The 22,339-nt window shown below is 39.2% G+C and overlaps 9 protein-coding genes and 1 pseudogene across 14 annotated transcripts; 4 read left to right on the top strand and 6 right to left on the bottom strand.

Annotated features, from left to right (window-relative positions):
* The first annotated feature begins 9 nt into the window (after positions 1-9).
* OTP70 (Tetratricopeptide repeat (TPR)-like superfamily protein) lies at positions 10-1,989 on the top strand. The gene has a single exon (NM_118659.2). The coding sequence runs from the start codon at positions 84-86 to the stop codon at positions 1,665-1,667; it is 1,584 nt and encodes a 527-aa protein (NP_194257.1). The 5' UTR covers positions 10-83; the 3' UTR covers positions 1,668-1,989.
* On the top strand, positions 1,684-3,210 carry AT4G25260 (Plant invertase/pectin methylesterase inhibitor superfamily protein). Its single transcript, NM_118658.4, has one exon. It carries the CDS (start codon positions 2,310-2,312, stop codon positions 2,913-2,915), a length of 606 nt encoding a protein of 201 aa, NP_194256.1. The 5' UTR covers positions 1,684-2,309; the 3' UTR covers positions 2,916-3,210.
* A 239-nt stretch (positions 3,211-3,449) lies between these two features.
* Positions 3,450-4,358, bottom strand: AT4G25250 (Plant invertase/pectin methylesterase inhibitor superfamily protein). The gene has a single exon (NM_118657.3). It carries the CDS (start codon positions 4,286-4,288, stop codon positions 3,689-3,691), a length of 600 nt encoding a protein of 199 aa, NP_194255.1. The 5' UTR covers positions 4,289-4,358; the 3' UTR covers positions 3,450-3,688.
* A 666-nt stretch (positions 4,359-5,024) lies between these two features.
* On the bottom strand, positions 5,025-8,689 carry SKS1 (SKU5 similar 1). 2 transcript variants are annotated; one of them, NM_001341725.1, is made up of 10 exons: positions 8,632-8,689; positions 8,238-8,542; positions 7,767-7,876; positions 7,396-7,666; positions 7,166-7,301; positions 6,450-6,816; positions 5,983-6,348; positions 5,813-5,891; positions 5,541-5,740; positions 5,028-5,453 (listed from the first exon to the last, which is right to left on the bottom strand). In NM_001341725.1, the coding sequence occupies exons 2-10, from the start codon at positions 8,379-8,381 to the stop codon at positions 5,357-5,359; spliced, it is 1,770 nt and encodes a 589-aa protein (NP_001320060.1). In that variant the 5' UTR covers positions 8,382-8,542; positions 8,632-8,689; the 3' UTR covers positions 5,028-5,356. The 2 variants fall into 2 exon arrangements, with proteins under 2 accessions (NP_194254.2, NP_001320060.1); NM_118656.5 differs by lacking the exon at positions 8,632-8,689 and having other exon boundaries at positions 5,025-5,453; positions 8,238-8,518.
* A 230-nt stretch (positions 8,690-8,919) lies between these two features.
* On the top strand, positions 8,920-9,173 carry AT4G25235 (annotated as a pseudogene). Its single transcript has one exon.
* Positions 9,174-9,645: 472 nt separating this feature from the next.
* RIN2 (RPM1 interacting protein 2) lies at positions 9,646-15,238 on the bottom strand. Of its 3 annotated transcripts, none has more exons than NM_118655.4 (13): positions 14,926-15,238; positions 14,238-14,547; positions 13,584-13,661; positions 13,154-13,240; positions 12,939-13,060; positions 12,390-12,486; positions 12,186-12,291; positions 11,909-12,066; positions 11,659-11,796; positions 11,518-11,585; positions 11,220-11,438; positions 10,590-10,959; positions 9,646-10,305 (listed from the first exon to the last, which is right to left on the bottom strand). In NM_118655.4, the coding sequence occupies exons 2-13, from the start codon at positions 14,472-14,474 to the stop codon at positions 10,249-10,251; spliced, it is 1,737 nt and encodes a 578-aa protein (NP_194253.2). In that variant the 5' UTR covers positions 14,475-14,547; positions 14,926-15,238; the 3' UTR covers positions 9,646-10,248. The 3 variants fall into 3 exon arrangements, with proteins under 3 accessions (NP_194253.2, NP_001328533.1, NP_849552.1); NM_001341724.1 differs by having other exon boundaries at positions 9,687-10,305; positions 14,876-15,074; NM_179221.2 differs by having other exon boundaries at positions 9,687-10,305; positions 14,238-15,074.
* Positions 15,239-15,488: 250 nt separating this feature from the next.
* AT4G25225 (uncharacterized protein) lies at positions 15,489-16,033 on the top strand. 2 transcript variants are annotated; one of them, NM_001341723.1, is made up of 1 exon: positions 15,489-16,025. In NM_001341723.1, exon 1 carries the CDS (start codon positions 15,562-15,564, stop codon positions 15,832-15,834), a length of 273 nt encoding a protein of 90 aa, NP_001329050.1. In that variant the 5' UTR covers positions 15,489-15,561; the 3' UTR covers positions 15,835-16,025. The 2 variants fall into 2 exon arrangements, with proteins under 2 accessions (NP_001329050.1, NP_001078445.1); NM_001084976.3 differs by having other exon boundaries at positions 15,583-16,033.
* Position 16,034: 1 nt separating this feature from the next.
* On the bottom strand, positions 16,035-18,178 carry G3Pp2 (root hair specific 15). The gene is made up of 3 exons (NM_118654.4): positions 17,912-18,178; positions 16,826-17,789; positions 16,035-16,738 (listed from the first exon to the last, which is right to left on the bottom strand). Exons 2-3 carry the CDS (start codon positions 17,757-17,759, stop codon positions 16,158-16,160), a joined length of 1,515 nt encoding a protein of 504 aa, NP_194252.1. The 5' UTR covers positions 17,760-17,789; positions 17,912-18,178; the 3' UTR covers positions 16,035-16,157.
* Positions 18,179-19,092: 914 nt separating this feature from the next.
* On the bottom strand, positions 19,093-20,698 carry AT4G25210 (DNA-binding storekeeper protein-related transcriptional regulator). The gene has a single exon (NM_118653.4). The coding sequence runs from the start codon at positions 20,472-20,474 to the stop codon at positions 19,368-19,370; it is 1,107 nt and encodes a 368-aa protein (NP_194251.1). The 5' UTR covers positions 20,475-20,698; the 3' UTR covers positions 19,093-19,367.
* Positions 20,699-20,809: 111 nt separating this feature from the next.
* Positions 20,810-21,994, bottom strand: HSP23.6-MITO (mitochondrion-localized small heat shock protein 23.6). Its single transcript, NM_118652.3, has 2 exons — positions 21,633-21,994; positions 20,810-21,495 (listed from the first exon to the last, which is right to left on the bottom strand). The coding sequence occupies exons 1-2, from the start codon at positions 21,829-21,831 to the stop codon at positions 21,062-21,064; spliced, it is 633 nt and encodes a 210-aa protein (NP_194250.1). The 5' UTR covers positions 21,832-21,994; the 3' UTR covers positions 20,810-21,061.
* Positions 21,995-22,339: the final 345 nt, after the last annotated feature.

Raw genomic sequence — 22,339 nt, 5'->3', positions numbered from 1 at the left:
TAATGTATTCTCACAAGACTCTGCTTCCCTCCATTTATCGATTATCAACAACCTAAGGAAGAAAATAGAGACAAGAGAAGAAGATGGTGAGTATCGTTGTACACAAACCAAGCTTCTCTTATCCATCTGTATCGTCTTCTTCAATGAAAAAGAAACCCAGACATCACCAACAGTTGAAGCAACACAGACAAAACCAATACAACAACAATGGATTCACTTCCCTCTCTTTCACCAAACCATCCCCCACTCCTCTCTTGATCGAAAAACAATCCATTCACCGGACCCAACTCGAAGCTTTAGACTCTGTCATTACAGACCTCGAAACCTCCGCTCAAAAAGGCATCTCATTAACCGAACCAGAGATCTTCGCTTCTCTTCTCGAGACCTGCTACAGCTTAAGAGCTATTGACCATGGCGTTAGAGTTCATCACCTTATACCTCCCTATCTCTTGCGGAACAACCTGGGGATTTCATCGAAGCTTGTTAGACTCTACGCCTCTTGTGGCTACGCGGAAGTTGCACACGAAGTGTTCGATCGAATGTCTAAGAGAGACTCATCGCCTTTTGCTTGGAACTCTCTTATCTCAGGCTACGCTGAATTGGGTCAGTACGAAGACGCCATGGCTCTTTACTTTCAGATGGCTGAAGACGGCGTGAAACCAGACCGGTTCACATTTCCACGTGTTTTAAAGGCTTGTGGAGGAATTGGGTCTGTTCAAATTGGAGAAGCGATTCACCGTGATTTGGTTAAGGAAGGTTTTGGATACGATGTCTATGTGCTCAATGCTCTTGTTGTTATGTATGCGAAATGCGGCGACATTGTTAAAGCGAGGAATGTTTTTGACATGATTCCTCACAAAGACTATGTTTCTTGGAACTCCATGTTGACTGGTTACCTTCATCATGGCTTGTTACACGAGGCATTGGACATTTTTCGTCTAATGGTTCAGAATGGGATTGAGCCTGATAAGGTTGCTATCTCCAGTGTTCTAGCTCGTGTTTTGTCTTTCAAGCATGGACGTCAGCTACATGGATGGGTAATTAGGCGAGGCATGGAGTGGGAGTTATCGGTTGCGAATGCTTTGATTGTTCTATACTCCAAAAGGGGACAGTTGGGTCAAGCCTGCTTCATATTTGATCAGATGCTCGAGAGAGATACCGTATCTTGGAATGCTATTATCTCTGCTCATTCTAAAAATTCTAATGGTTTAAAGTATTTTGAGCAGATGCACCGTGCTAATGCTAAACCAGATGGTATCACGTTTGTCTCGGTTTTATCTCTCTGTGCTAATACAGGAATGGTCGAAGATGGAGAGAGGTTGTTCTCTTTGATGTCAAAGGAATACGGGATAGACCCGAAGATGGAACACTATGCGTGTATGGTGAATCTCTACGGAAGAGCAGGGATGATGGAAGAGGCTTACTCAATGATTGTTCAAGAGATGGGGCTTGAGGCTGGTCCAACTGTTTGGGGAGCTCTGTTATACGCTTGTTACCTCCATGGAAATACAGATATAGGAGAGGTTGCTGCTCAACGTCTTTTCGAATTAGAACCTGATAACGAACACAATTTCGAGCTGTTGATAAGAATTTATAGCAAAGCAAAAAGAGCAGAGGATGTTGAGAGAGTAAGGCAGATGATGGTGGATAGAGGATTGGAGACATAAACTGGTTCTTCCCAAAAGGTACTTCCGAGTTTATCTTCTTAATTCAGCCCATGATGTCATGCCATGTTGAGTTATGAACTTACACACATACACAAGAGACCTGTTTGTTCATAGAGAAAAAGATCACATGCCGTGTGTGAACGCGTCTGATTGGTTAGCTGTTAGGAGTGATTTCGGCTTTGTAGATTCTCGTGGGATGTCTTCTTTAAGAATTGACTTAAACCAATGTCATCACTAGATTCTACTTTTCCCGCTGCATTATTCAATTGATAAGCTATTCCTCGTGACCAGTGTTTCATATGGTTTAGACACATGGGTTTAGTCATTGGTCACGTGCATTAGGACCCACCACTTCAATATATAGAAAGCTAGGATCCAAATATGTTGTAGATGATGACAAATAGTTACAGCTCTTATCCTCTGTTATTGGTATTCACATTGCAGCACATTTATTGATGTTTCAACTAACTCCCATTTTTGCTCTAAAAAAAGGATAGTGCTTTTTGTGTAAAGATTTAAGGATCAATGTATCTGCATTCACACATTCATTATTCTTTTCTCTATAAAACCCTGGACCCTTATTCTGCTACTCTCATTTGTAGTTGTTAAACTAAAATAACCCATTTGTGTTTTAAATCTAAAATGGCTAGAAATTTCGAGCTTTCTTTGATTCTCTTTGTTCTGTATCTGTCCACTGCAGCAATAGTCATGGCTAGAAACCTTGAAGAGGAATCAAGTGGTGATACAGAGTTCATTAAAGCCTCTTGTGAGACGACGTCGTACCCAGACCGATGCTTCCAGTCTCTGTCTTCATATGCAAGCGAGATCAAGAAGCAGCCACGTAAGCTTGCTGAGACCGCGCTTGCCGTTAGCATAGCCCGAGCAAAGTCAGCCAAAACCTATGTATCAGAGATGACTGATTATAAAGGAATCACAAAGAGGCAGCACGAGGCTGTAGCGGACTGTCTAGAGGAGATGGGAGACACTGTTGACAGGTTGAGCAATTCGCTGAAGGAACTGAAGCATCTGGAGGAAGGTGACAGCGGAGAAGACTTTTGGTTCTGTCTGAGCAATGTCCGGACGTGGACAAGCGCAGCACTGACAGATGAGACCGCGTGTATGGATGGGTTTGGAGGGAAGGCCATGGCTGGGGAGCTGAAAAGTTTAATCAGAACACACATTGTGAGTGTTGCGGAAGAGACGAGCAATGCCTTGGCTTTGATCAATGACTTTGCTTCCAAGCATTGAAATCATTTCAAAGGGGTTTAGTCTTTGGGACAAGAGTTTTTCTCGTATTCAACACTGCTTGTGTTTTTTTTTCTCTCTTTAAAGTTTCTACTTTATCTTAACTTATCATTTTTCATATTATGCATAAATTAATCTGTATTAAAATTAAAATACTTCATAATTCATTTCACAATTTTCTCGAGGGAATTACCGTAAGCTGAAGTAAAATGGTACATGAAATGAAACCCTCAATTGGGATCTTCTAATTTAGATTAAAGTTTTAAGCTATGTCTTAATACGAATCTGTTGTATCATCATCCCTAAAGTTTTTCTTCGTGTACAGATTATTATTTAATTATTTTGAATCTTGCATAAGGAGCCAACTTCCATAAACTTGCAATACAAACACACTCCCCATCTTCTCCTCTGCCATGACTTGAACCCATGTGGTGGAGCTTAGCCCTCTAACCAAATGAGCTACAAGATCAGGCATATAAACATACTTTGCAAAAATAATTTGTTTTGAGGCACCTCAGTTTCTCTTGCCCTGTTGTTGTATCATCTACGGTCTACATATATAGTTGATTTGAAGCTATTGATGCTGATTTTTCCCAATAATTTAAAATATATTACTTACCAAACAAAAATTTTTAATCTCAAAAACGGTAAGAGCACCTCACAAATGGAGGTTCTATTGTGCATATCAAAAAGAATATTGATATAAAAAATGATGGATCCAAACGTACCCATGCACATGCAAAGAGATCATCAAAGTGAAATTAATGGATATTATTTCAATAACTTAAATAATGAGTAAGAAGGGCTAAAGTATTGCTTGTAGTCTTTGAAAGCTCAGAAATAGCCTTCTTCACCTTCTTCTTTGTTTCCACATTTACTCTCCCTTCCTCGAATCCGTCCGTACACGTGCCCTCGTCGGTCAAAGCCGAGCTCACCCACGTCTTCACGTTCTTTAAATGCTCCTCCGTAGTTTTCCCTCCGCCTCTGACATACTTCATCTCGGCGACCGCTTGCTTAAGCTCGTCGATAGTGTCCTTCATCTCGTCCACGCAGTCCTTAAGGATCGAGACCTCATGGCTTTTCGCGGCTTTGGCCTTTTGGAGAAGGTTAGAGACGACTAATGTGGCGTTTTTAGCGGATTTGACGTTGAGATTTAGCGATGTTGTGCATAGTTTGATTGGGTCGGACTTGATGGTGGAGGAATAGGAGGACAGACAGTTGTAGCACATTGTAGGGTATGTTGTTGAGTTGCATGCCGTTTTTACGTACGTTGTGTGGTTTTGGTACGTGCCTGGTGGGGTGGCTGCTGTCTTTGGAAAGTTTGATGAGTTGATGAAAACCATGAGAGTTAGAGAGAGTACCACGAAACGCAACATGTTTTGTTAATTTGGGGTTTTGTACTTTCGGAGTTGAGAGAGAATAGAAAATGCTAGCTTTTAGCAAATTGTGAACTATGGTTTATGTGTATATGTATATATAGACACATTGGATTATTAATTTATTATTGGAAACCTTGTGACATCTCATTCTGTTTGGTCCATTTCTCTCCCAATCACTAACCACATCTCTATGTTAGTCTCGTTTCTCTCTAATCATTATGCTTTGACATGTAAACAATTATTAGAAGATTGTCATAATTTGCTAAACATGGGCGTTTCAAATCAAACGACCGTCTGCTTATCTGTTTGTAATATTTACAAAACCTAGGCGTCTCAAATTATATACCAAACAATATTTAGAAGTTTTTTGTGTCCAAATAAAATTTGAAGATTATTACAAGTTTCGTTCCGGTGTTTAAGCAAGGTAGCACGTGATGTGATATTATGATGTGCATGTAACATGAACGTGGACCAGATCTCTTATTTCGGAGAAACATCAACTTATTTTTTGTTTAAGATATTATTTAGTCATAATGTTTCTGTAATTATTAAGAAAGACAGGTCGACGTATCATGTACATTATAGAGAATTGATGATATGCAGCTCTGATGGATGATTTATACATAGGTGTTTAATGGCTGGAAATTGCTCATGTACAAATCATATTTTCTTTTAAACATTAAAATACTAATCAGCAAAAAGAAAAAATTTAAGCTGTGCAAAAAATTCTAAATTTAGAACAAAGTGACACGAATATGAGATTCATATGAATTAAAAAAAAAAAAAAAACAGATGGCAAGTTTAACAATGATATCGAGATAGAGAGAATCCAACAATGAAAATATAATGTGGTTTAAGATGGGAGAAACATGAAGGATGTGGATGATTCAAAAAGAACAGAAAAATCAAAATCAGACGTTTCCATTACAATTGACAAGATTCTAAACCATTTTGGCCTAAAACAACGAAAGAACCAAGAGTTTTTCACATCCATTGGGATAAATAAATCTAAAAATCATTTAACTTCACTTCCCTGGGTCGATCAACATAAAGATGTAAAAATGCTCAGCAAAATCTGAACACCGAGGCGAGCAACACCATTAGTAGCATTAGCTTCAAGTGTCCATTTAGTATAGATGTTGCAGCTGAGTGGTGTTGTTCCCTGCAACAATCACAATGAAGAGTGTTAAAATTCTCATAATCGAAAGGTATAACAAAAGAGAGTGAAAGAAAAGTTTATGAAGAATACTTCTGCAAGTTCTTAAGAGCACCACAGTATAGGACATTGTCAGGAGGATCCATCTCTGTCTTTCCATCCTCCTCGGGGTTTGTGATCCGCATATAAGTTTCTTCACCAAGATACCATCTGTCAAGATTCTCTACTCGAATGTTCCAAACTCCGACATTATCAAGGGAAATCAGTACAGCCGTCCAACCCCCAGGGTATACCTAAATAACAAGAAAACCATTAAGAAAACCTGCAGATCAGAATAATTTTGAGTGATGCTACGGTGTATTAACCTCGATTGTGCTTCTTGAGATGGCATCCCAGTTGTTATATGAACCCTTTTTGTCTTCTGACCAAATACCAAAGTCCATCCTGGATAACATGGTATATCAACACCAGACTTTTGATAGGATATTAAAAGAATGAACAAGAATAGATGACAAGGTGCAAAGGTTTCGCTTACCCAACAACGAAAAATGAATAGCCATCAACATGGAAGCTCTGGATCTTGGTGTCATTGTTCTGGAAAACAACTTGTATAAAGCCCTTGTATGTTGCGTTGATCATAGATCTATCCAAACGAAGAGGTCTATTAAAAGGTCTGTCAGGGAAGTCCAGCTTATAAGCTCCTTTCACTTTATTGCGATCCGCAAGCCTCACTGGAGTGCTTGGATTCACAAATGAGATCCCGTTAAGTGTAGCACGAAGTGCCCCGTTAATTATTGTTGGAGGCAAACTTCTCAAAATGTATGTGTTAGTGATGTTTATTTGACCATAATGAAATGATCCCTGCGGATTTGGACGAGCTCCACTGGCAGATGTGTTTTGCCTGCAAATCAAAAGAGTCAGCTTCACTGGAAAAAAATCTAGTTGTAGCAACAAGAAGGGAACATTTCTATGCACTTGTTCCAAAAAAGTTTAAAAACAAACCTGATGGTCTTCGGCTGGCTCATTGCTGACCACGGGCTAGAAACATCTGTTTTGGGAACTGGTAGAGGACCAGAAACAGGTCCTTTGGAATTAGAATAATGGAGAATGGCAACACCAGTGACTCTTTGCCACACTGTTTCATTCACAAATCTAGCACTGGCAACAATGTAGTAGTCACTTGTGGCGTCTTGGTCCATGGTTACCAAGAAAGAATAAGACTGTCCTACATGAACATCAAAATCAGTGAAGTTCGCCTGTGAAGTATAGTGACCCTCGGTTTCTACCAAAAGCAAACTGTGGTTCTGAATCCTGAAGTTCAAGCTTGTCGAGATCCCAACATTGTGAACACGGATTCTGTATGTTTTCCCTGCAAAATATAACACCATTATAGCATAATACAAAAGTAATAATTTGCACTGAATCTCGACAAATCTTCTTAATCTTATACTAAAGACTGAAGATGTGAATTTTTAAAGTACCATCTTTACAAGATGTTCAACTACATGCAACAGTTACTCATGTGTTAAGAGCTCAAAGTGAGTAAGGAAAAAGAGTATCTTAGAACAAGACAACTAACTGAGAATGGAGACTCAACACAGGCAACTATTCAAACAAAATGTTAAAGGATGAAAAGAAAAGTCACATGAGAAGATTCATAGGTCTCATGAGACAAAGTGAAAACAAAAATTCCTCTCAGAAACTCCAAACAAGTATACCTGGTTCAACATGAAAGGTTAAGTAATCAATTCCATCAGGTACACTACTGTTGTACTTGTAAGGACCCTTCCCATTGATGAGGACTCCATCTGGCATCCCAAGTTCTTTCCCAGAGTCAAGTGCTCTCCTTAATGCCTGAGAAGCAACAGTGTCTCAGCTATACATAAAACATGGGTGCTGAAAAACAAAATGCATAGAAGGGAAATATACAGAAGTGTTGATTACATACTTTATGGTCCTGAGTGTACCAATCACCAATAATGAAGATGAGTTCACCATCAGGCTGTGGGAAAGGGATAGGAATAATGTCCCGGTTATTAATCACGATGGGACCAAAACCACCAGATGCTCTCTGAAAGTTGAGTGAAGGGGAGTAGAAAAAGCTTCCAATTTGATCCTTGACTTGAAATTGGTAAGTAAAGTTCCATCTGGGAGGAATAGGGCAGTTTGTGCCAAGAACACCGTCTTGCCACGAGTTACGCCGCATTTGGATACCAGGCCTATTTCAACAGACAAATAGAAGAAACCAAGAAGCATATTAGTCTTTAGAAACTCATATAATAAGGAGGTAATTTAAAGAGACAGAGCTCTTGGTCTCACCAAGTCAAGAGGAGAGGCTCATCCAAATGATTGAAAACGTTAACAACAACATTGTAGTTGGTAGTAGCATTAAGCAGAGGTCCTGGAAACTGCCCATTGACGGCTATAACCTGAATATACGAAGATAACATCAAATCAAAAAAGGCTAACACATTAAAAGACCAATCTTTTTTTATGCCAAACAACATTTTCATATAACAGTAACCATTAGTTGAATACCTAAACCCATGTAAATGACGAGCTTGAGATTCTATGGTAATGGGTTTAAATCAACTTTAGAGACCGAAAGAGAGAAACTTGCGATAGCTAACTCAAACACACTGTATATATAGATCCAGAGGTAAGAATGCGAGTTTCAGAAACCAAAAGGCATTCTAAGAGGCCATTGAATCTCTCAATCGAAAGCGAGAACCTTTACTAAAACACTGAACCCGAGATTTTCAGGAAAGGTAAGTGAGTAAAACACCGAACCTGTTGAGGAACGCCGAGGGGAGAAGCAGTGAGGTAAGAAACTCTGAAGTCGTAGGAGACGAAAGGGTCCGCCGCGAAAGAAACGGCGGAGAGAAGAGCAAAGCAGAGGAGAAAGGACGCGAGCAGAGAACAAGTCGCCGCCATAAAGTTAGGTTTTTTTTTTTGGTGTTGATGATCACAAAAGCTTACGGATTTGACATAATTAAGAGTGAAATCGAAACGGTAGAGAAGACGAAGCAATGTGTTAAAGTGTCAGTGTGGGTTTTTGAATTTCTTCTTACAAGACACTGCAATATGAAGACACACTACTTTTCTATTATTTTTTAGAATAAAGTTTTTTTTTTTTTTTTTTTTGGTCATACACGAAAAGAAAATTTGCAGAAAAAGGCTTTACCTTTAAACAGTTCTGAAAAAAGCATGCATATTTTTGTATTTATGCTTGTGTACCAATGTACTTTTTTTGGGGTTTATCTCATAATTAATACAGTGTAAAAAAAAATGTATTAAAGGAAGAGCGTTAAAATGCAAAGATTGAGGAGAAGACCTGGAAACATGTACCAGAAGAATGTGGGAACAAATATCTTTTTTATCATTTCTTGGTCGGGATTTAACTTACATTAAAAACAGATTATTGAATTTTTTCATAATATATAATACCACATTATTCTTATTAGTTAAGTTTATGTTGTTCATCGTTTCTTATGTTTTTCCTCAGATTTTCCCCATATGTTGCATTGTAAGTTTGTAACTTGCTACATTATGTCAATACACCGTGCCATGGATGTTTCCATGAGTTGAGATTAGCATCTGAAGAAGATTTCAGATGGCTATCAAGAGATTGTTGCAAAGTAGTGATCTCACTTCCTGATACTTGAGTCTTGCTTAACTAAATTACCCTATTTCTATCTTTGATGTAGAGTCAGTCCCTCCACTTAATTGATAAATGATAATATTGTGTATCTTTTAATGAAGACTAGAATGGATCAAATATACTTATATATTTTCGAATTACACATATATATCTGCCACTTGCTATCTCTAAATGGAATTATGGAATGGTTCATGGCCATTCCCTTTGTCTAAGGTCTCATGTTAATCTTGTTCCTTTGGTTTTAAAAAGAATATCTTAGATGTGAATATTCCTCATTTGTTGGGAATAGATTTTATGGTTTTTTTTATGCCAACTACATCATATATTTTAGTTATTAGAAACAGATTAAACTTACTTAACGTGCATAAAAATTTATCGAACCAAGTAGAGCTATCTAGAAGCGTATTAAAATAAGTTTAAGTGGTTCTCTTCTGCTATTGCTAATTTACACACGGCATGGACAAAATCAAAGTTGCTTCCTTCGAAAGAAACAATCTCTTCACAATCTTTTTCGGCTTGAAGTTGCGTTAAAAGTACCAACATGATACTTTTCTATTGATTATATCTACTCGAAATGGTTATGACAAATTATATTTTATATGTTAATTTGTCTCTTCACTGTTTATCCGTTCGTCAAAACGGGTATAGAGTTAATGTAGGAAGATAATTCTTCAGAAGAAAAAAAAATTGAGTTCACACATTTGATGATACTACATTACAGGCTATTGGATCAATAACAGTAGACTCTTTCATTTACTTCTTTTTTCTTTATTGTAAATTACACATTCTTATACAGGAGAGGTGGCAGCAGCCAAAAGAGCAGCTGCAAAGAGTGGTTACTCTCCCTCGAGATTGGAGCCAAGGTCAGACTGCAACAAGATATCTCCAGACCACCAGGGCATCATCACCTTATGTAAATATCCGAACTTATTTTCGCAAGAGAGCAATGAACAGAAGCTATACACTAGAGCCTCTTCTTCTCTATAGCAAAAAGTGATACACAGTGCCTTATATCTACAGCGGGTGAAGCTTGGAATGTTGGGTGGTGTGTAAAACTTACGGATAAGGATATGTCCCCAATCATTAATCTATACCTAAGGTTGAAATGGAAGTGCTTAGTATATTTTACACAAACTATCATCACATCTGGAGAAGATTGTTCACGGTAACAGCAACAGAGTTTGTTCTCTGCAGGTCCTGCAAGAAATTGAAACATAACAGGTTCAAGTATCAAGTCACGTGAATCTTAAAACTGAACTATCCATAGCTTAAGGACCAGTCTAGTGAATATAGAGACCAGTTCAGGCAAATTGACCACATACATAAACTGATAAAATTCGGCTTCAGGTATGAATATATGCAAAAAATAGTTCCTTCCAGTCAATGCAGAAGACAATCTAAATGAGCCACCAACTCAACTCAACCATGTATGCACATCCCATCAAAGCTTACAGATAATCCAATATGCACTTAAAATTTACCTGGAAAATAATTTCATCGGGCACGTGTGGCATGACTTCCCTCACTGTCTCGGCCATAGCTAGTATATTTGTTAAGCTTTCATTTGTCGTGTTTGATACAGTTCTCAGATGCAGACCACCTGTCCTTCCACCATTACCAGGAGGTACAGTTGTAGAAGAAGTGGATGCTTGTGAAGGGTTCATCGGCCATAGACTCCAAGCAGCATCGTCAAGTGCAGTTTGAGCATAGCTTTCGCCAACAGATGCAAGATGCCTCATCATCATCTGAACCCGCCCAAGTCCAACTGTCCTGGAAGTGGTAGAAGGACCAGCGACATCAGAACCCTGACTTGACCATGTCTGCAGCCAACTTGGATCCAATCCTAAATTCCTATTTTGTGAAAGAAAGGGATGAGAACTTATACAATCCAGTAAAATAAATCCAAGAAATATGCACAAATAGTGGTCGTCAGAAACCAAATATAACTTGCTATTCAAAACATTTTAAAATAACGTTACTTTAAGGCAGTGCAAATTTAGTATCTCAGTACCAAGATCAAGGGAGTCGCAGGAAAAGAATCATGAAGTTCTAAATAAATTGTTACTTTGGTGTAGTTAATAAGAAAATCAAGAACGAAGAATGAACTGAACCTCGAAGTATCATTTTCGACAGAATCTGGCACCTCAGCAGGAAATAATCCAGTGGCTAGTGCATGTACAGGATTGTTTTGTCTTTCAAGCTGACGGGCTAACTGCTCATCACTTGAGACTTCCACTGTGCGAGGGTTCACCTCATTTTCAGTTCTACCAACGAAAAGAGGCTTACGACATGTAGGACAAGAATAAACCTCATTTAGACCTTGATCCAACCTGCAGGAATCAAAACATCATCAGGATCACCAGTGTGAGTCATAAAGACACGAGGCTGTCGATATTTAGCTAAGCGCACCAGGATCGCAGGCATCCAAGATGGAAAAGGTGGTTGCAGTGAAGCCTTTTAGCCTTAGCCATAGGTTCCTGCCAATTATAATTGTATTTTAAGAGTTTGAGATTGAAAGCTTATAAGAAAATGACTATAGCAGAAGCGTACCCGACATATAGCACATTCATCATCATATGCCCTTAACTCTTCAGAAGTTGCATCAGGGAGGGCTGCATGGAGAGCACCCAGAGCTATTCTTAGTTTAATGTATCCTTTTATTCGTTTCAAAATTGCACTTAGCAATGCCTGCCAAACCAAACAGAAAACCAGGTAAAAATACAACAATTCAATGCTGTGCCTAGTATCAAGTAACCGGGAGAGTGACACTGTTTTAAAGAAAGCCAATTAACAGACATACACGTATGTTGAGAAACAAAACTGCATCCACCAGATGAAAGGCAATGCCATGCAGCCACCAAATGTGCAAATAATGACCTAGTGCCATTACCAAAGTAGCCATGTCCAGGAAGAAACCAAGGTTACGGTTGAGGAGGCCTTTCCATTCCAACAGTGAGCCTATCCAAAGATAAGAGTTTAACTTGAGATTTGGAGTTCCAATAGACCAAAAATGTCCACAAGAATGCATTTTCGGGCTCTAATAGAAAAACAAAGCATAACACCAGAAAAGAAACGACCTGCTGTCATAGAATCAATAAACTTAGATCTTTGGCAGTCTGAGTTCTTAACTGCTAAGTGGTTAATCCACATATCTAGCAGCTGAAACCCATGAATTAACAGCGCCTGCAAAAAGTTCCGATGAGCTCTATATTTTGTTGACTATGGCTACGAAAGAAAGACAACGAGTAGGACGAAGAAGAAAACTGTTATCAATTAAGTACCTGCAAGGTCTCAAAAGCTATACTGCATGGCTCAAAAAGTAACAACAGATACACAGCGGAACCAATTGTATTGTATGTCATAAGGGAAAGTTTTATCCTGCAAGATTGGAGAAAAGTAAATCCTGTTACTCAGCATATCATCTAGACATGCGTGAAACTGGTTACTAAAACGTTACTACACAAAGAGATCAAACGAGTTTTCTAACTGGAATTCAGTCCACAAAACATAATGAACTCAGACACAAAACCTTCCTCGCTCTACGGCATCCACATTTTCACTCAGAAGTTTTTGGCTTTACTTTCGCCTTGACAATGCATAGATGAATTTCAGGACAACAACTCTCACAGTAAAGCATAAACATAAAAAGCAAGCTATGCACTCTCTCTATGTTGTTGAAGAACTTAAAGTTGTTCTTAACGGACTGGGGTAAATCTAGAGAACATCTACTCTGATCCTCTAAAATAAACCAGAAGTGTTTGAGAAGAAAATCAAGATAGAAAGTGCAGCAATTGAATATTTGAGACTATACCGCAAGGTTTAGGATTTACCAGAACATATCAACAGAGAGGACCAAGAATAGCACTGAATACACACGAAAGTATGTCCAAGGTGTAGAAGAAGGAGATGCATTCAATCGTTCAAGCCGGTCTCTAGCCAAAGCTTGAAACATCTACATAACATTACAAGGTACAGTTTAGGGTGTCGACAAAAGATAATTCAGAATTTGGTTTCTCGTAAATCAAGAACGCCCAGTGTTTCATACCTTTAAAGTACATAGAACAGTCAACCAAACTGTCCACAGTACACCCTGAAATATTGTTGGGGGAATCACCAGTGGTAGAAACGTACCCTAGGGACAGGAGGATTAGAAGCGGGAAATAAACTATTAACACCCACAATACATACATATGTCTGCAAATAACTCAAATCCAGAAAACACTACACATAGAAACAAAGTGCAAGAGGAAATGAAGGGAAAATGTGGCAGAATCAACTGTCTAAGTAAAGACCTCTGAGGCTTCAAAAACTATTTTTCTGTTTCCCATTACTCTGTCACTATAATAATATACCATTTGTTTACCTGACACAGTTATTTTAAATAATGAACACTACCAAGAATATCTCATACAAAACACAGAATGTAGGTTATTGTATGTCAGAGTCTAGTTTTCAATCAAAGTAAGAACAGCTACCTTGTATATGATATAATTGGCAAGTCGCTCCACCAACTTTTTGGTTTCAACATCATATAAATCTCCAAAAAATAGAGTCTGCAGAAGATGTTGAGAAGACATTAGAACCACAGACAATGGTCACAAGACATCTCCAGAAACAATTAACAAACAGTATGAAATTCCTGAGTTTTCTTTCATGCAAGACATTCAACTACCGGAAACGAGAGTTTGACTCTTATAAATTAAGAACATTTGCTTCTTATGCACATCACTACATTCGCAGGGGAAAACTAATAATAATGTTTTCGATCGTAACCAAAGTAAGAACTGTAAATTGGACTCTGTTTCCAACAGAAGAGAAATCAGTGGTGCAAGTCTGAAACTTTAAGAGCCTAAAAAAGATGTCCCAAGAACAAGTGAAACAATTAAGAATAAGAGTAACAAATAATGAGACACCTCTCTACCAGTGACTAATGTAGATTAGGAGGCAAACAAGCTCAGTCTAAGGATAGAAGGAATTTCATAAAGGTATTAATCGCTTAAAGTATGAATCTAGTGAAGTTTGGAAGTTCAATTTCATTGATTTGGAGGGAGCCTACGATGTCTACGAAAGCTAAATATTAGAAAAAACATTGCTTATATTGCATCCCAATAGTAAAAGGTTACTCTTACCTTGAGAGAAAGTACCAGAAGAATATACACATTGAGCACAAAATTTGTAAGCAGCGCAATAGTGAAATAAGAGCCCAGAAGCAGCTCAAGCGCATGCTCAGAGTCTCCTAAAGAAATGTTCTTGGCAATCAGCCCATCTGCTCGAAGTCTATCGAGAGACAACTCTGTCCAGACTTGAAGTCCAACAAAGCTGAGAGCTGTTGATGCTACGGAGACGGGCAAGTACTTTATCCCCATTAGGAACTATTACAGCCTTCCCACTTAAACTTAATCCCCAGAATCTCATTTAGTCATATTAGCATGACGCCATCTGCAAAGACATGATCTCTCATAAGTATTAAGACTCGGACGATACAAACAACTACAAAAATTGAACATTTCCATAAAAAGATGATTTTTTTTTCAGAATGTAAAGAAAATTGAGCTCCAAAGCAGAGGAAAATCCAAAACTTGGGTTCTTTTAGATTGAGTCGTATGCATACAGGTGAAATCAGATTTGTACAGAAGCCAAAAATGCTACATAGAGGTACCAAGTACAAAGACCCGATTCACAAGAAATAAAAAGATATGATCCAAAATTGAAACAATATAAATCAAAAATCGAAAATTGAAGAAAGGAGCTAGGAGGAAGATTTTACAAGGAATAAAATGCAGAGTTCTTAAGAAATGGATCGAATCATAGAAAAACCTGAATCCGCGAAGCTTGTCTGTCGGTTGGGGAAATTCTGTGAAAGCAGCGTGTCACCGTGCCTCTCTGTCTTTTTCTCCTCTCGATCGAGAGAGAATCGAAAAGTAGAAAGAGCAAAATTCGATATCTTCTTCCTTCCTGGAAAACAATAGAATACTTTTCTTATTAATTAGAAAATAAACTGATACGGTCAACACATGTTTTTTTTGTTGAGTTTATTTTCAACATATGTATGCCTACTGAAAAAATCTATATAACATCAAAAAATTTATTTAATTCATTTGTTATATATGGTTTTGGTGAAACCAAAAACTCTAGTTATAATATTTTCTAACCATTTTTAACAACAACAAAATGTTATATACATCTCAGTAAACATTTTTTTTCTTTAAGAGCAATAGTTTGATTTTGACACACCAACAAATTTGAATATGACCCCTTTAACCAAAAACACCTTTAACTCATTAAAGATTTCTTAAGTTGGTGACTAGTTTGAATTTTCCCATATAAAAACAAACAAAAGCTAAATTCATATGGATTTAACGCAAAAAGCCCATGTAAATTTTTAATATATTTGGGCCTTACAGGCCCAGTAATGGATCTTCAATTCTTCGACTTTTAATTTCCAGAATTCTCATGATCTTGGCGGATTTCGCTTTTAATTCCGTCAATCTCTCCGATCAAAATATCTCCAATTCAATAAACCCAAAAAAAAAAATCCGATCTACGGAGAAGAAGATGGGGATAATAAGGAGCAGCTTCTCTTTCATCATGGGAACAGTGTGCGGGATCTACATCGCTCAGACCTACAACGTCCCTAACATCAAAAAGCTCGGTCACTGCGCCGTTTCAATGGCCAAGCAAGTTGAGGAGAAATATCGCAAGCCCAAAAGCAGAGACGACGTTTGACAGATTCCACTTAGCAGCTTCTCCGGTGAATTCACCGTCTCTTGTACCTTTTTTAAAAATGAATTTTGCTACTTCTTAAGGTTTATGTGTAAATTCAGTGAAATTTGATGATCATATAGAACCAAATGATGATTCTTTATTCCGATTGCTGCAATTTTCAGCTGTTTTGATTGGTTTAAATATCATTCGACAACCAAATTAGGTAATCTTATTCTCATTCAAACTTAAGAAATGAAGACAACTGGGGAAAAAGGAACGAACTTTAAAAGGATAAAAAAAGTGTGAAATTGTCAAAGAAACTGATAAATAATGAAGGAAAAAACTCAAACGAGGACATCAATGGGAGGTCTGGATGCTGGTGGTGATGATGATGATGCAGCTACTTCATCTTCTGATCCAAACAATAACGCTTTGACTTCTGCTATGATTAGTTTAGTGAGCAACAATCCAGAGATCAATGCTGCAGTCATCAACATGTAAAACACTGCGTCCCAGCTTATGGCAGAGATGTAACCAGTGAGGACTGGTCCAATCGCAGCACCGACGGATCCTGTGCCGTCTATGATAGCTGAGACTGTAGCCAAAGCCCTTGCATTGCCTTTGAGAGATTTGTGGGTTCCGAGATCAGCTGAGACAGCTGTTGTGATGAGAGCAAATGGTCCAATGATGAAGACTCCTGATGTGAACATGAGGATGACATTGATGGTCAATGAGATGTGTCCAAAGACTCTGTAGAGGAAAAGAGCTGGGATGGCCAAGTACATGAATCCTGCTGCTGTGATGGCTCTGCCGTTGAGTTGATCAGATATGTATCCGGCTAAGACTCCACCAACAACGCCTCCAACATCGAAGATTGTCGACAAGTTTCCTGATGTCTCCTCTGACAGGTACTCTCCTCCGATCACTGCATCACATATAATTCAGACAATGCATATATAGTCAGGCTACAACACTAGAGGTAAAAGGAAGGAGAGATGATGAGAAACATTACTGTTGTGGCTGACGTAGAAAGGAAGCCAGTAGAGGAAAGTGTATGAGACCAACTTTGTGAAGAAGAGGCAGAAGGCGAAAGGAGCAACACCGGGGATTTTCCAAGCGGCCATGAACCCGACTGCCTTTCTATCGAATCCAGTACTCATTCTAGATTCCAATAAGCTCTCTGTAATGGTGTCACCGAGCCTCATGGTAGAGTCAATTTCAGTTCCATCTCTCTCTGCCTCAACGGTTGGAGGATTCACCGGCAAGAAAAGGTAAACAACGATCCCAAGAAAAGTCATGAGAAAAGCCGGGCCAAGAAATGACCAACCCCACCCATATCTAAGCAGCCCAGACGCGATCAGAGACCCTGCAATGTTACCGAGGGAAGTGTGAGCGCTCCAAACACCCATAATCATTCCTCTTCTCTTCTTGTCGAACCAATTCCCGAGCACAGCCACGATACAAGGCCAACCTATCGACTGAAACAACCCCGCCATAACCTGAACCGCCAAGAAATAGTAGAAGCTGTGGAAATTCGCCCAGAATGCGACCCCGAAGAGAGCTGTGAAAAGGCCGGTCCCGATCATACCGATGGTCAGAAACGTCCTGAGATCCAAACGATCGCCCAAGTGACCTGCCACAAACATCCCAACCGCATAGACAGAGAGGAAAGCCAAGTCGATCTGCCCAAGCAAGGCTGTTCCATCAGGTCCATCAAAAGGAGCCCAACCGCCTTCGATTGTTGATGCAGAAAGTGTTCCCTTGACAATGCTATTGGGCTTTCGGGCAGCATGGAAGGCGATGTAGGCGACAAAGGTCAAAATGAAGACAAGGGCTTGGTATTGCTTGAAGGAGAGTCTTCCTGAACGCTTAAACTTTTCCAAGAACTGAATACCCCATGGCTTGGTTTCTTCATACAGGAACTGGGATGAAGTCCATGACGCCATCTCTTAAGCAACTCCTCAAGACGCCAGAACCTGAAAAGCAGATGAAGATATGAATTTATTGTCTCTATTACTTGTCGAACAAGAAACCTCAATATCTTGCAAACAAGGAGAACAAAAGTATACATAAAACTAAAGGAGAATGTAGAATGAACCTGGAATTTGGATCACTTTTGAAATTTTAAAAGAGGAGAAAGTTATCTCTCTCTCCCTCTCCGTTCTTCAACTACAATGGTGAGAAGCTAGGAGGGATTAAAATCACTACTTAAAGAAGGTGAAACTGGCTCTTTTATAAATCATTTGGCCCCTTTGCTGTATTTCTTTATTGACCAAGCCATTTGCTTCACTGGCCTCCAGTTTTCTAGATTTTTTTTTTTTATCAAATGTACGCAAATTAGAAACAAATCAAACCAAAGAAGACGATATCAGATTAGTCGTATCCTTCAACACAGATGTTGAACTACTTTAATAATAGTTTATGTGAAGTAGCAAAGTCGGCGTCCGATCTATCGTTTGTGCCCGCACGTAAGAACAGCAAACCTCTGACTCTAACTCGTTTCTTCATCCAAAAATTGAACTCGTTAATTGTTTAATTTATCTACAAAACTACAAACATTCTTTGGAATGATACTTCATTTTAGTGTCCGAATTCATTTGTCTAGTTTATAGGAAGATGTCAACAAATAAATTTGTAAAGATATTGAGCATATTAAAATGCTTAGTTTTTGACTTTTGTTTAGAAATCAGTTATTATACAATGGTAATTTTATACTGTACAACTTGTGTGGGTTATCTTTATGTTCTCCTTGTCCCAGATACAGTCTCGAATCTGCAAGAATTTTTCCTTTTAGGATGTGACAACAACTCGTGAAGTTTATTTGTAAAAATATTTTTGCGAAATTTAGTGACTTGAAAGACCATTTTTCTGCTTGTTTGAGAGGTGATCATGATCTCATGTTTGGTGATAGCTTACCTTTAGTTTAATGTTTGATTGAACATACTCCCTGCTCTTCTTGTAACATATTCAAGATAAGGAGAGCTCTGACCTTATTATACAGTCATGCCTCAAGTATTAGTACGTTGCTTTTTTCATGTTCGACTGGAGATCAAAGCTCACAGAACACTGGAACAGGATGTGAAAAAAATGCGACAAAAAACGCTGTCATCTCTCCACGACAGGGAGAGCGGTAGAAACTCGATCTACATGATTCTGCAGAACATTAACTCGGTGCAGGTATCATTCTAGTATCTTATCAATATGCAAATTGCAAACACATATGAGTTTGCCTCTTAACTGTGCAGACCGGTACCAGCTGAACTTCACAAGGAATGCATATGATAACACACATTGACTAGTCGTTTCACAGCTTAAGTCGTTTCACAGCTTTTAACATAAAAGAACTAATAGGGCTATTCCATCTTCTGTCTAATATCATAGAAACCGAACAAGAGTAATAAATAAAAGGGTCATATACCCAAACCAAACATCCAACATAGGGGCATAAAGAAAATACGAAAAAAGACTTACATAAGGATTAGTTTCACAAGCTAAAATGCACAATACAAAAAAGACTCAAAGATGCATACTAAAAAAGTAAAAAGACAAACCGCTCAAGATTCATAGGCTTTGAATATCATCTTTGCAGTTTCATTCACGAGTCCAGACCTCTGCAAACATAGCTCAAACTGCTTAGCCTTAAGCTTCTTCCATTTCTCCTCCACTTCTCTCTTCTCAGCTCCATCCGCAACCTTTGCCCAAACCGCAGTTAATGTGGATTCATCCAAACCACAAGAACTCCCATTATCTGCATTGAGGAACGATGCAATCTCTTTACCAATGGAGAGACCTGTGTTCACAACCTTTGCCTCTGTTCTTTCCGGTTTCTTCGCTTCTTCTTGTTGTTTCTTGGGAGTAGAGTGAGCTACTAACTTCATCTCTTTCGGTGCAGGTGTTCCTCCAACTTTCTTCCTTGATGATTTACCAGTAACCAAAACACCATTGCTTCCCCAAATCTTTCTGGACAATTCAAAACCTTTTTGCTCAAGATCTTTAGCAAACTCAATATCATCTTCAGTCTTTCCCTTCTTAAGAGAATTCTTCACAGCATTATTAAACTTCTTCTTCAACCTCTGAAGTTTAGTAACAATTTGGTTTTTGGTAGCATCGAAATCGATCAGTTTCTTCACATAAATGCAAAAAGCATCAATATCCTCATAAGGATCTCCTTTGGTAGATGTGAAATCAATAATACCTTGAAGCAAAGCGATTTCATCCGTCTCACTGAACAATCTCTGAAACATCTTCTTAGCATCCTCTGAAGAAATCTTCTTAACCTCATCATTAGTTATCGGCTTCTTCACATGCTCAGTGTCCGATGTCTTCTGCTTCTTAATAGCTTCAGGAGCAGCTTCCTTCAAAGGACGCTTAGCCGTTGAACTCTCAGGTACAGTCGCGGCAGATCCAGACGTCTCTGGAATTGGTTTAGTCCCAACAGGCTTCAGCTTGATCGTCTTAGCAGGCTCGGACTCGGGCTCGGGCCCAGAACTGGACTCCGATTCAGATTCGCCTTCAGAGTCAGATTCAGGCTTTTGCGAAGACTCGACTTTCTTCGGAACTTCAGCAGAAGATTCAGATTCTTCTCCAGATGAGCCAGATTCTTCTTCTTCACTGGAAACAGGAGGGCTTTCGACCACTTCCTCCGCCTTCTTCGGTGCCATCGAACAAACAGTTACGAGAGAGAGAGGAGACAGAGATCTGCGGTTCTATTTTCCCGTCGCCGTCGATTTGCTTTGCTCTTAGGTTTAGGTTAATGTCGAGGTTCTGTTTTTTGTTTTTTGCCCTACTTTTGTTTTTTTAATAAAAGTCGATCGATTCATTCAAGTTGGGCTGTCCAACGCGCTATTCTACTCGAACGGGCCTAACACTTTTACGCGTTATTAATAGACCAGTCCGTCGACAACTTACGCAGCCTCAGAATTCGTCTTAAAGTCTTCCTAGTTCCTAGTCTACAGAAAATTTTAAACCCAAATACGTTCCATAAGCTCCAGTCTCATAACCACAAAGGCATGTAAACCGACCGAGTTAGCTAAAAGAATACACGATTAGGAACTTATTTAATTAGTGCTTTGATTTGGAATGCAAATTTTGGTTTAAGCAAGACAAAAAACCACCGTCTCAAGAAAGAAACATATAACCTTTTAGTCTTTAGAGACTACATGACTCAACATCGACCGTGCCAAACTACACACACTTCTTATTCAAAGACCTATCAACAAAACTAGAACAGAAAAAAACGTCGACGTTTTTAGTTGATCTCGATCTGACGAACATCATTTCTCTCTTGTTCTTTCATCTTCGGGATCACAACTTTCAACACTCCGTTCTTCATCTCCGCCTTAATCTCATCGATCTTGTAAATCTTATCCGGTAATCCAATCCTGCTTGTGAATCTCCGATTACCGCTCTCTCCTTCCTCGCCACCATCTTCCTCGTTTTTTCCTTCTCCTCTAATCACCAGAGTGTCCTGCTCCAAAGCCAGCTTCACATCCTCTCTGCTCAGCCCAGGCATGTCGATTCTCAGGTACAGAGCATCGTCTTTCTCTTTTATATCCCAACCACGACGAGCTCCTGAAGCTCCCATGCCACGAGTAGCTGATAACAGAGGATTCTCCATGAACTGGTCCATCAGATTCAGCACTTGACTAACGCTCCTCGTCGGCGAAAACGGATCAAACACATCTACACAAAGACACAATCAATCATGTCAAGATTTTGAGCTCAGTGTAAGCTAATACCTGTTTTCTTACTAGATTTTCGCTACGTTAACAACAGAGAGACATAGATCTGGAGGAAAAGCGAAACAATTGGTTTGTTACCTGAGAAGAAATCACCACGGCGGCGAGGAACAGAGCGGCGATATAAATCAACGCCGTCTCCATTTTCGCCGTCGTCGTCGTAGCTCCTAACGGCGTTGGTGTTGAAGAGGCGAGAGGAAACAGCTGGACGAAGAACACTACGGGAACGTGGAGCGATGGAGGATGATAGGAGTCTCTTAAGAGCGAGAGCAGATGCCATTTGTAGAGAAACAGGAAGCTTTGTTGAGAAAGTTTTAACAGTGAGTTTAGTATTTATCTGAGAACTGTGTGCGACGAAACTGGAGACAGGGGAGGACTATATACAGGAGTTAAGTGTTGAAGGTGGGATATTGTCAGTGAGTGAATGTTCTGGAGAAGTGGGGAGATTGATATTTCTCTGGATGTTTCTAGAGATCCGTGGCTCCCAAGCTAAGTGAAACAAATATAAATTGTCTTGTTTATTAACGGGCTACGGCCCATCGGTATTAGGCCTGTTTTAGTAGATTTATGGTCAACAAGTCAAATGACCCTAGAACATGGTACATGAATGAAAAGGACCAAAATGTGGACAGAAATCAACCAAAGGCCGAGGCGGCCACCAACCACCGAACGTGGGAAGGTCTGGTTCGGGCAAACATTCGAAAAGACCAAGAAGACTCGGATAAACAATTAAAAAAATCAGATATTGGAGAAGGCAAATATATATTGGTGTTGAGGTCAAGACTTAG

Source organism: Arabidopsis thaliana, chromosome 4 (assembly GCF_000001735.4).
Source record: "Arabidopsis thaliana chromosome 4, partial sequence".
NCBI lineage: Eukaryota > Viridiplantae > Streptophyta > Magnoliopsida > Brassicales > Brassicaceae > Arabidopsis > Arabidopsis thaliana.
This window is presented reverse-complemented; position numbering and strand designations above follow the sequence as displayed.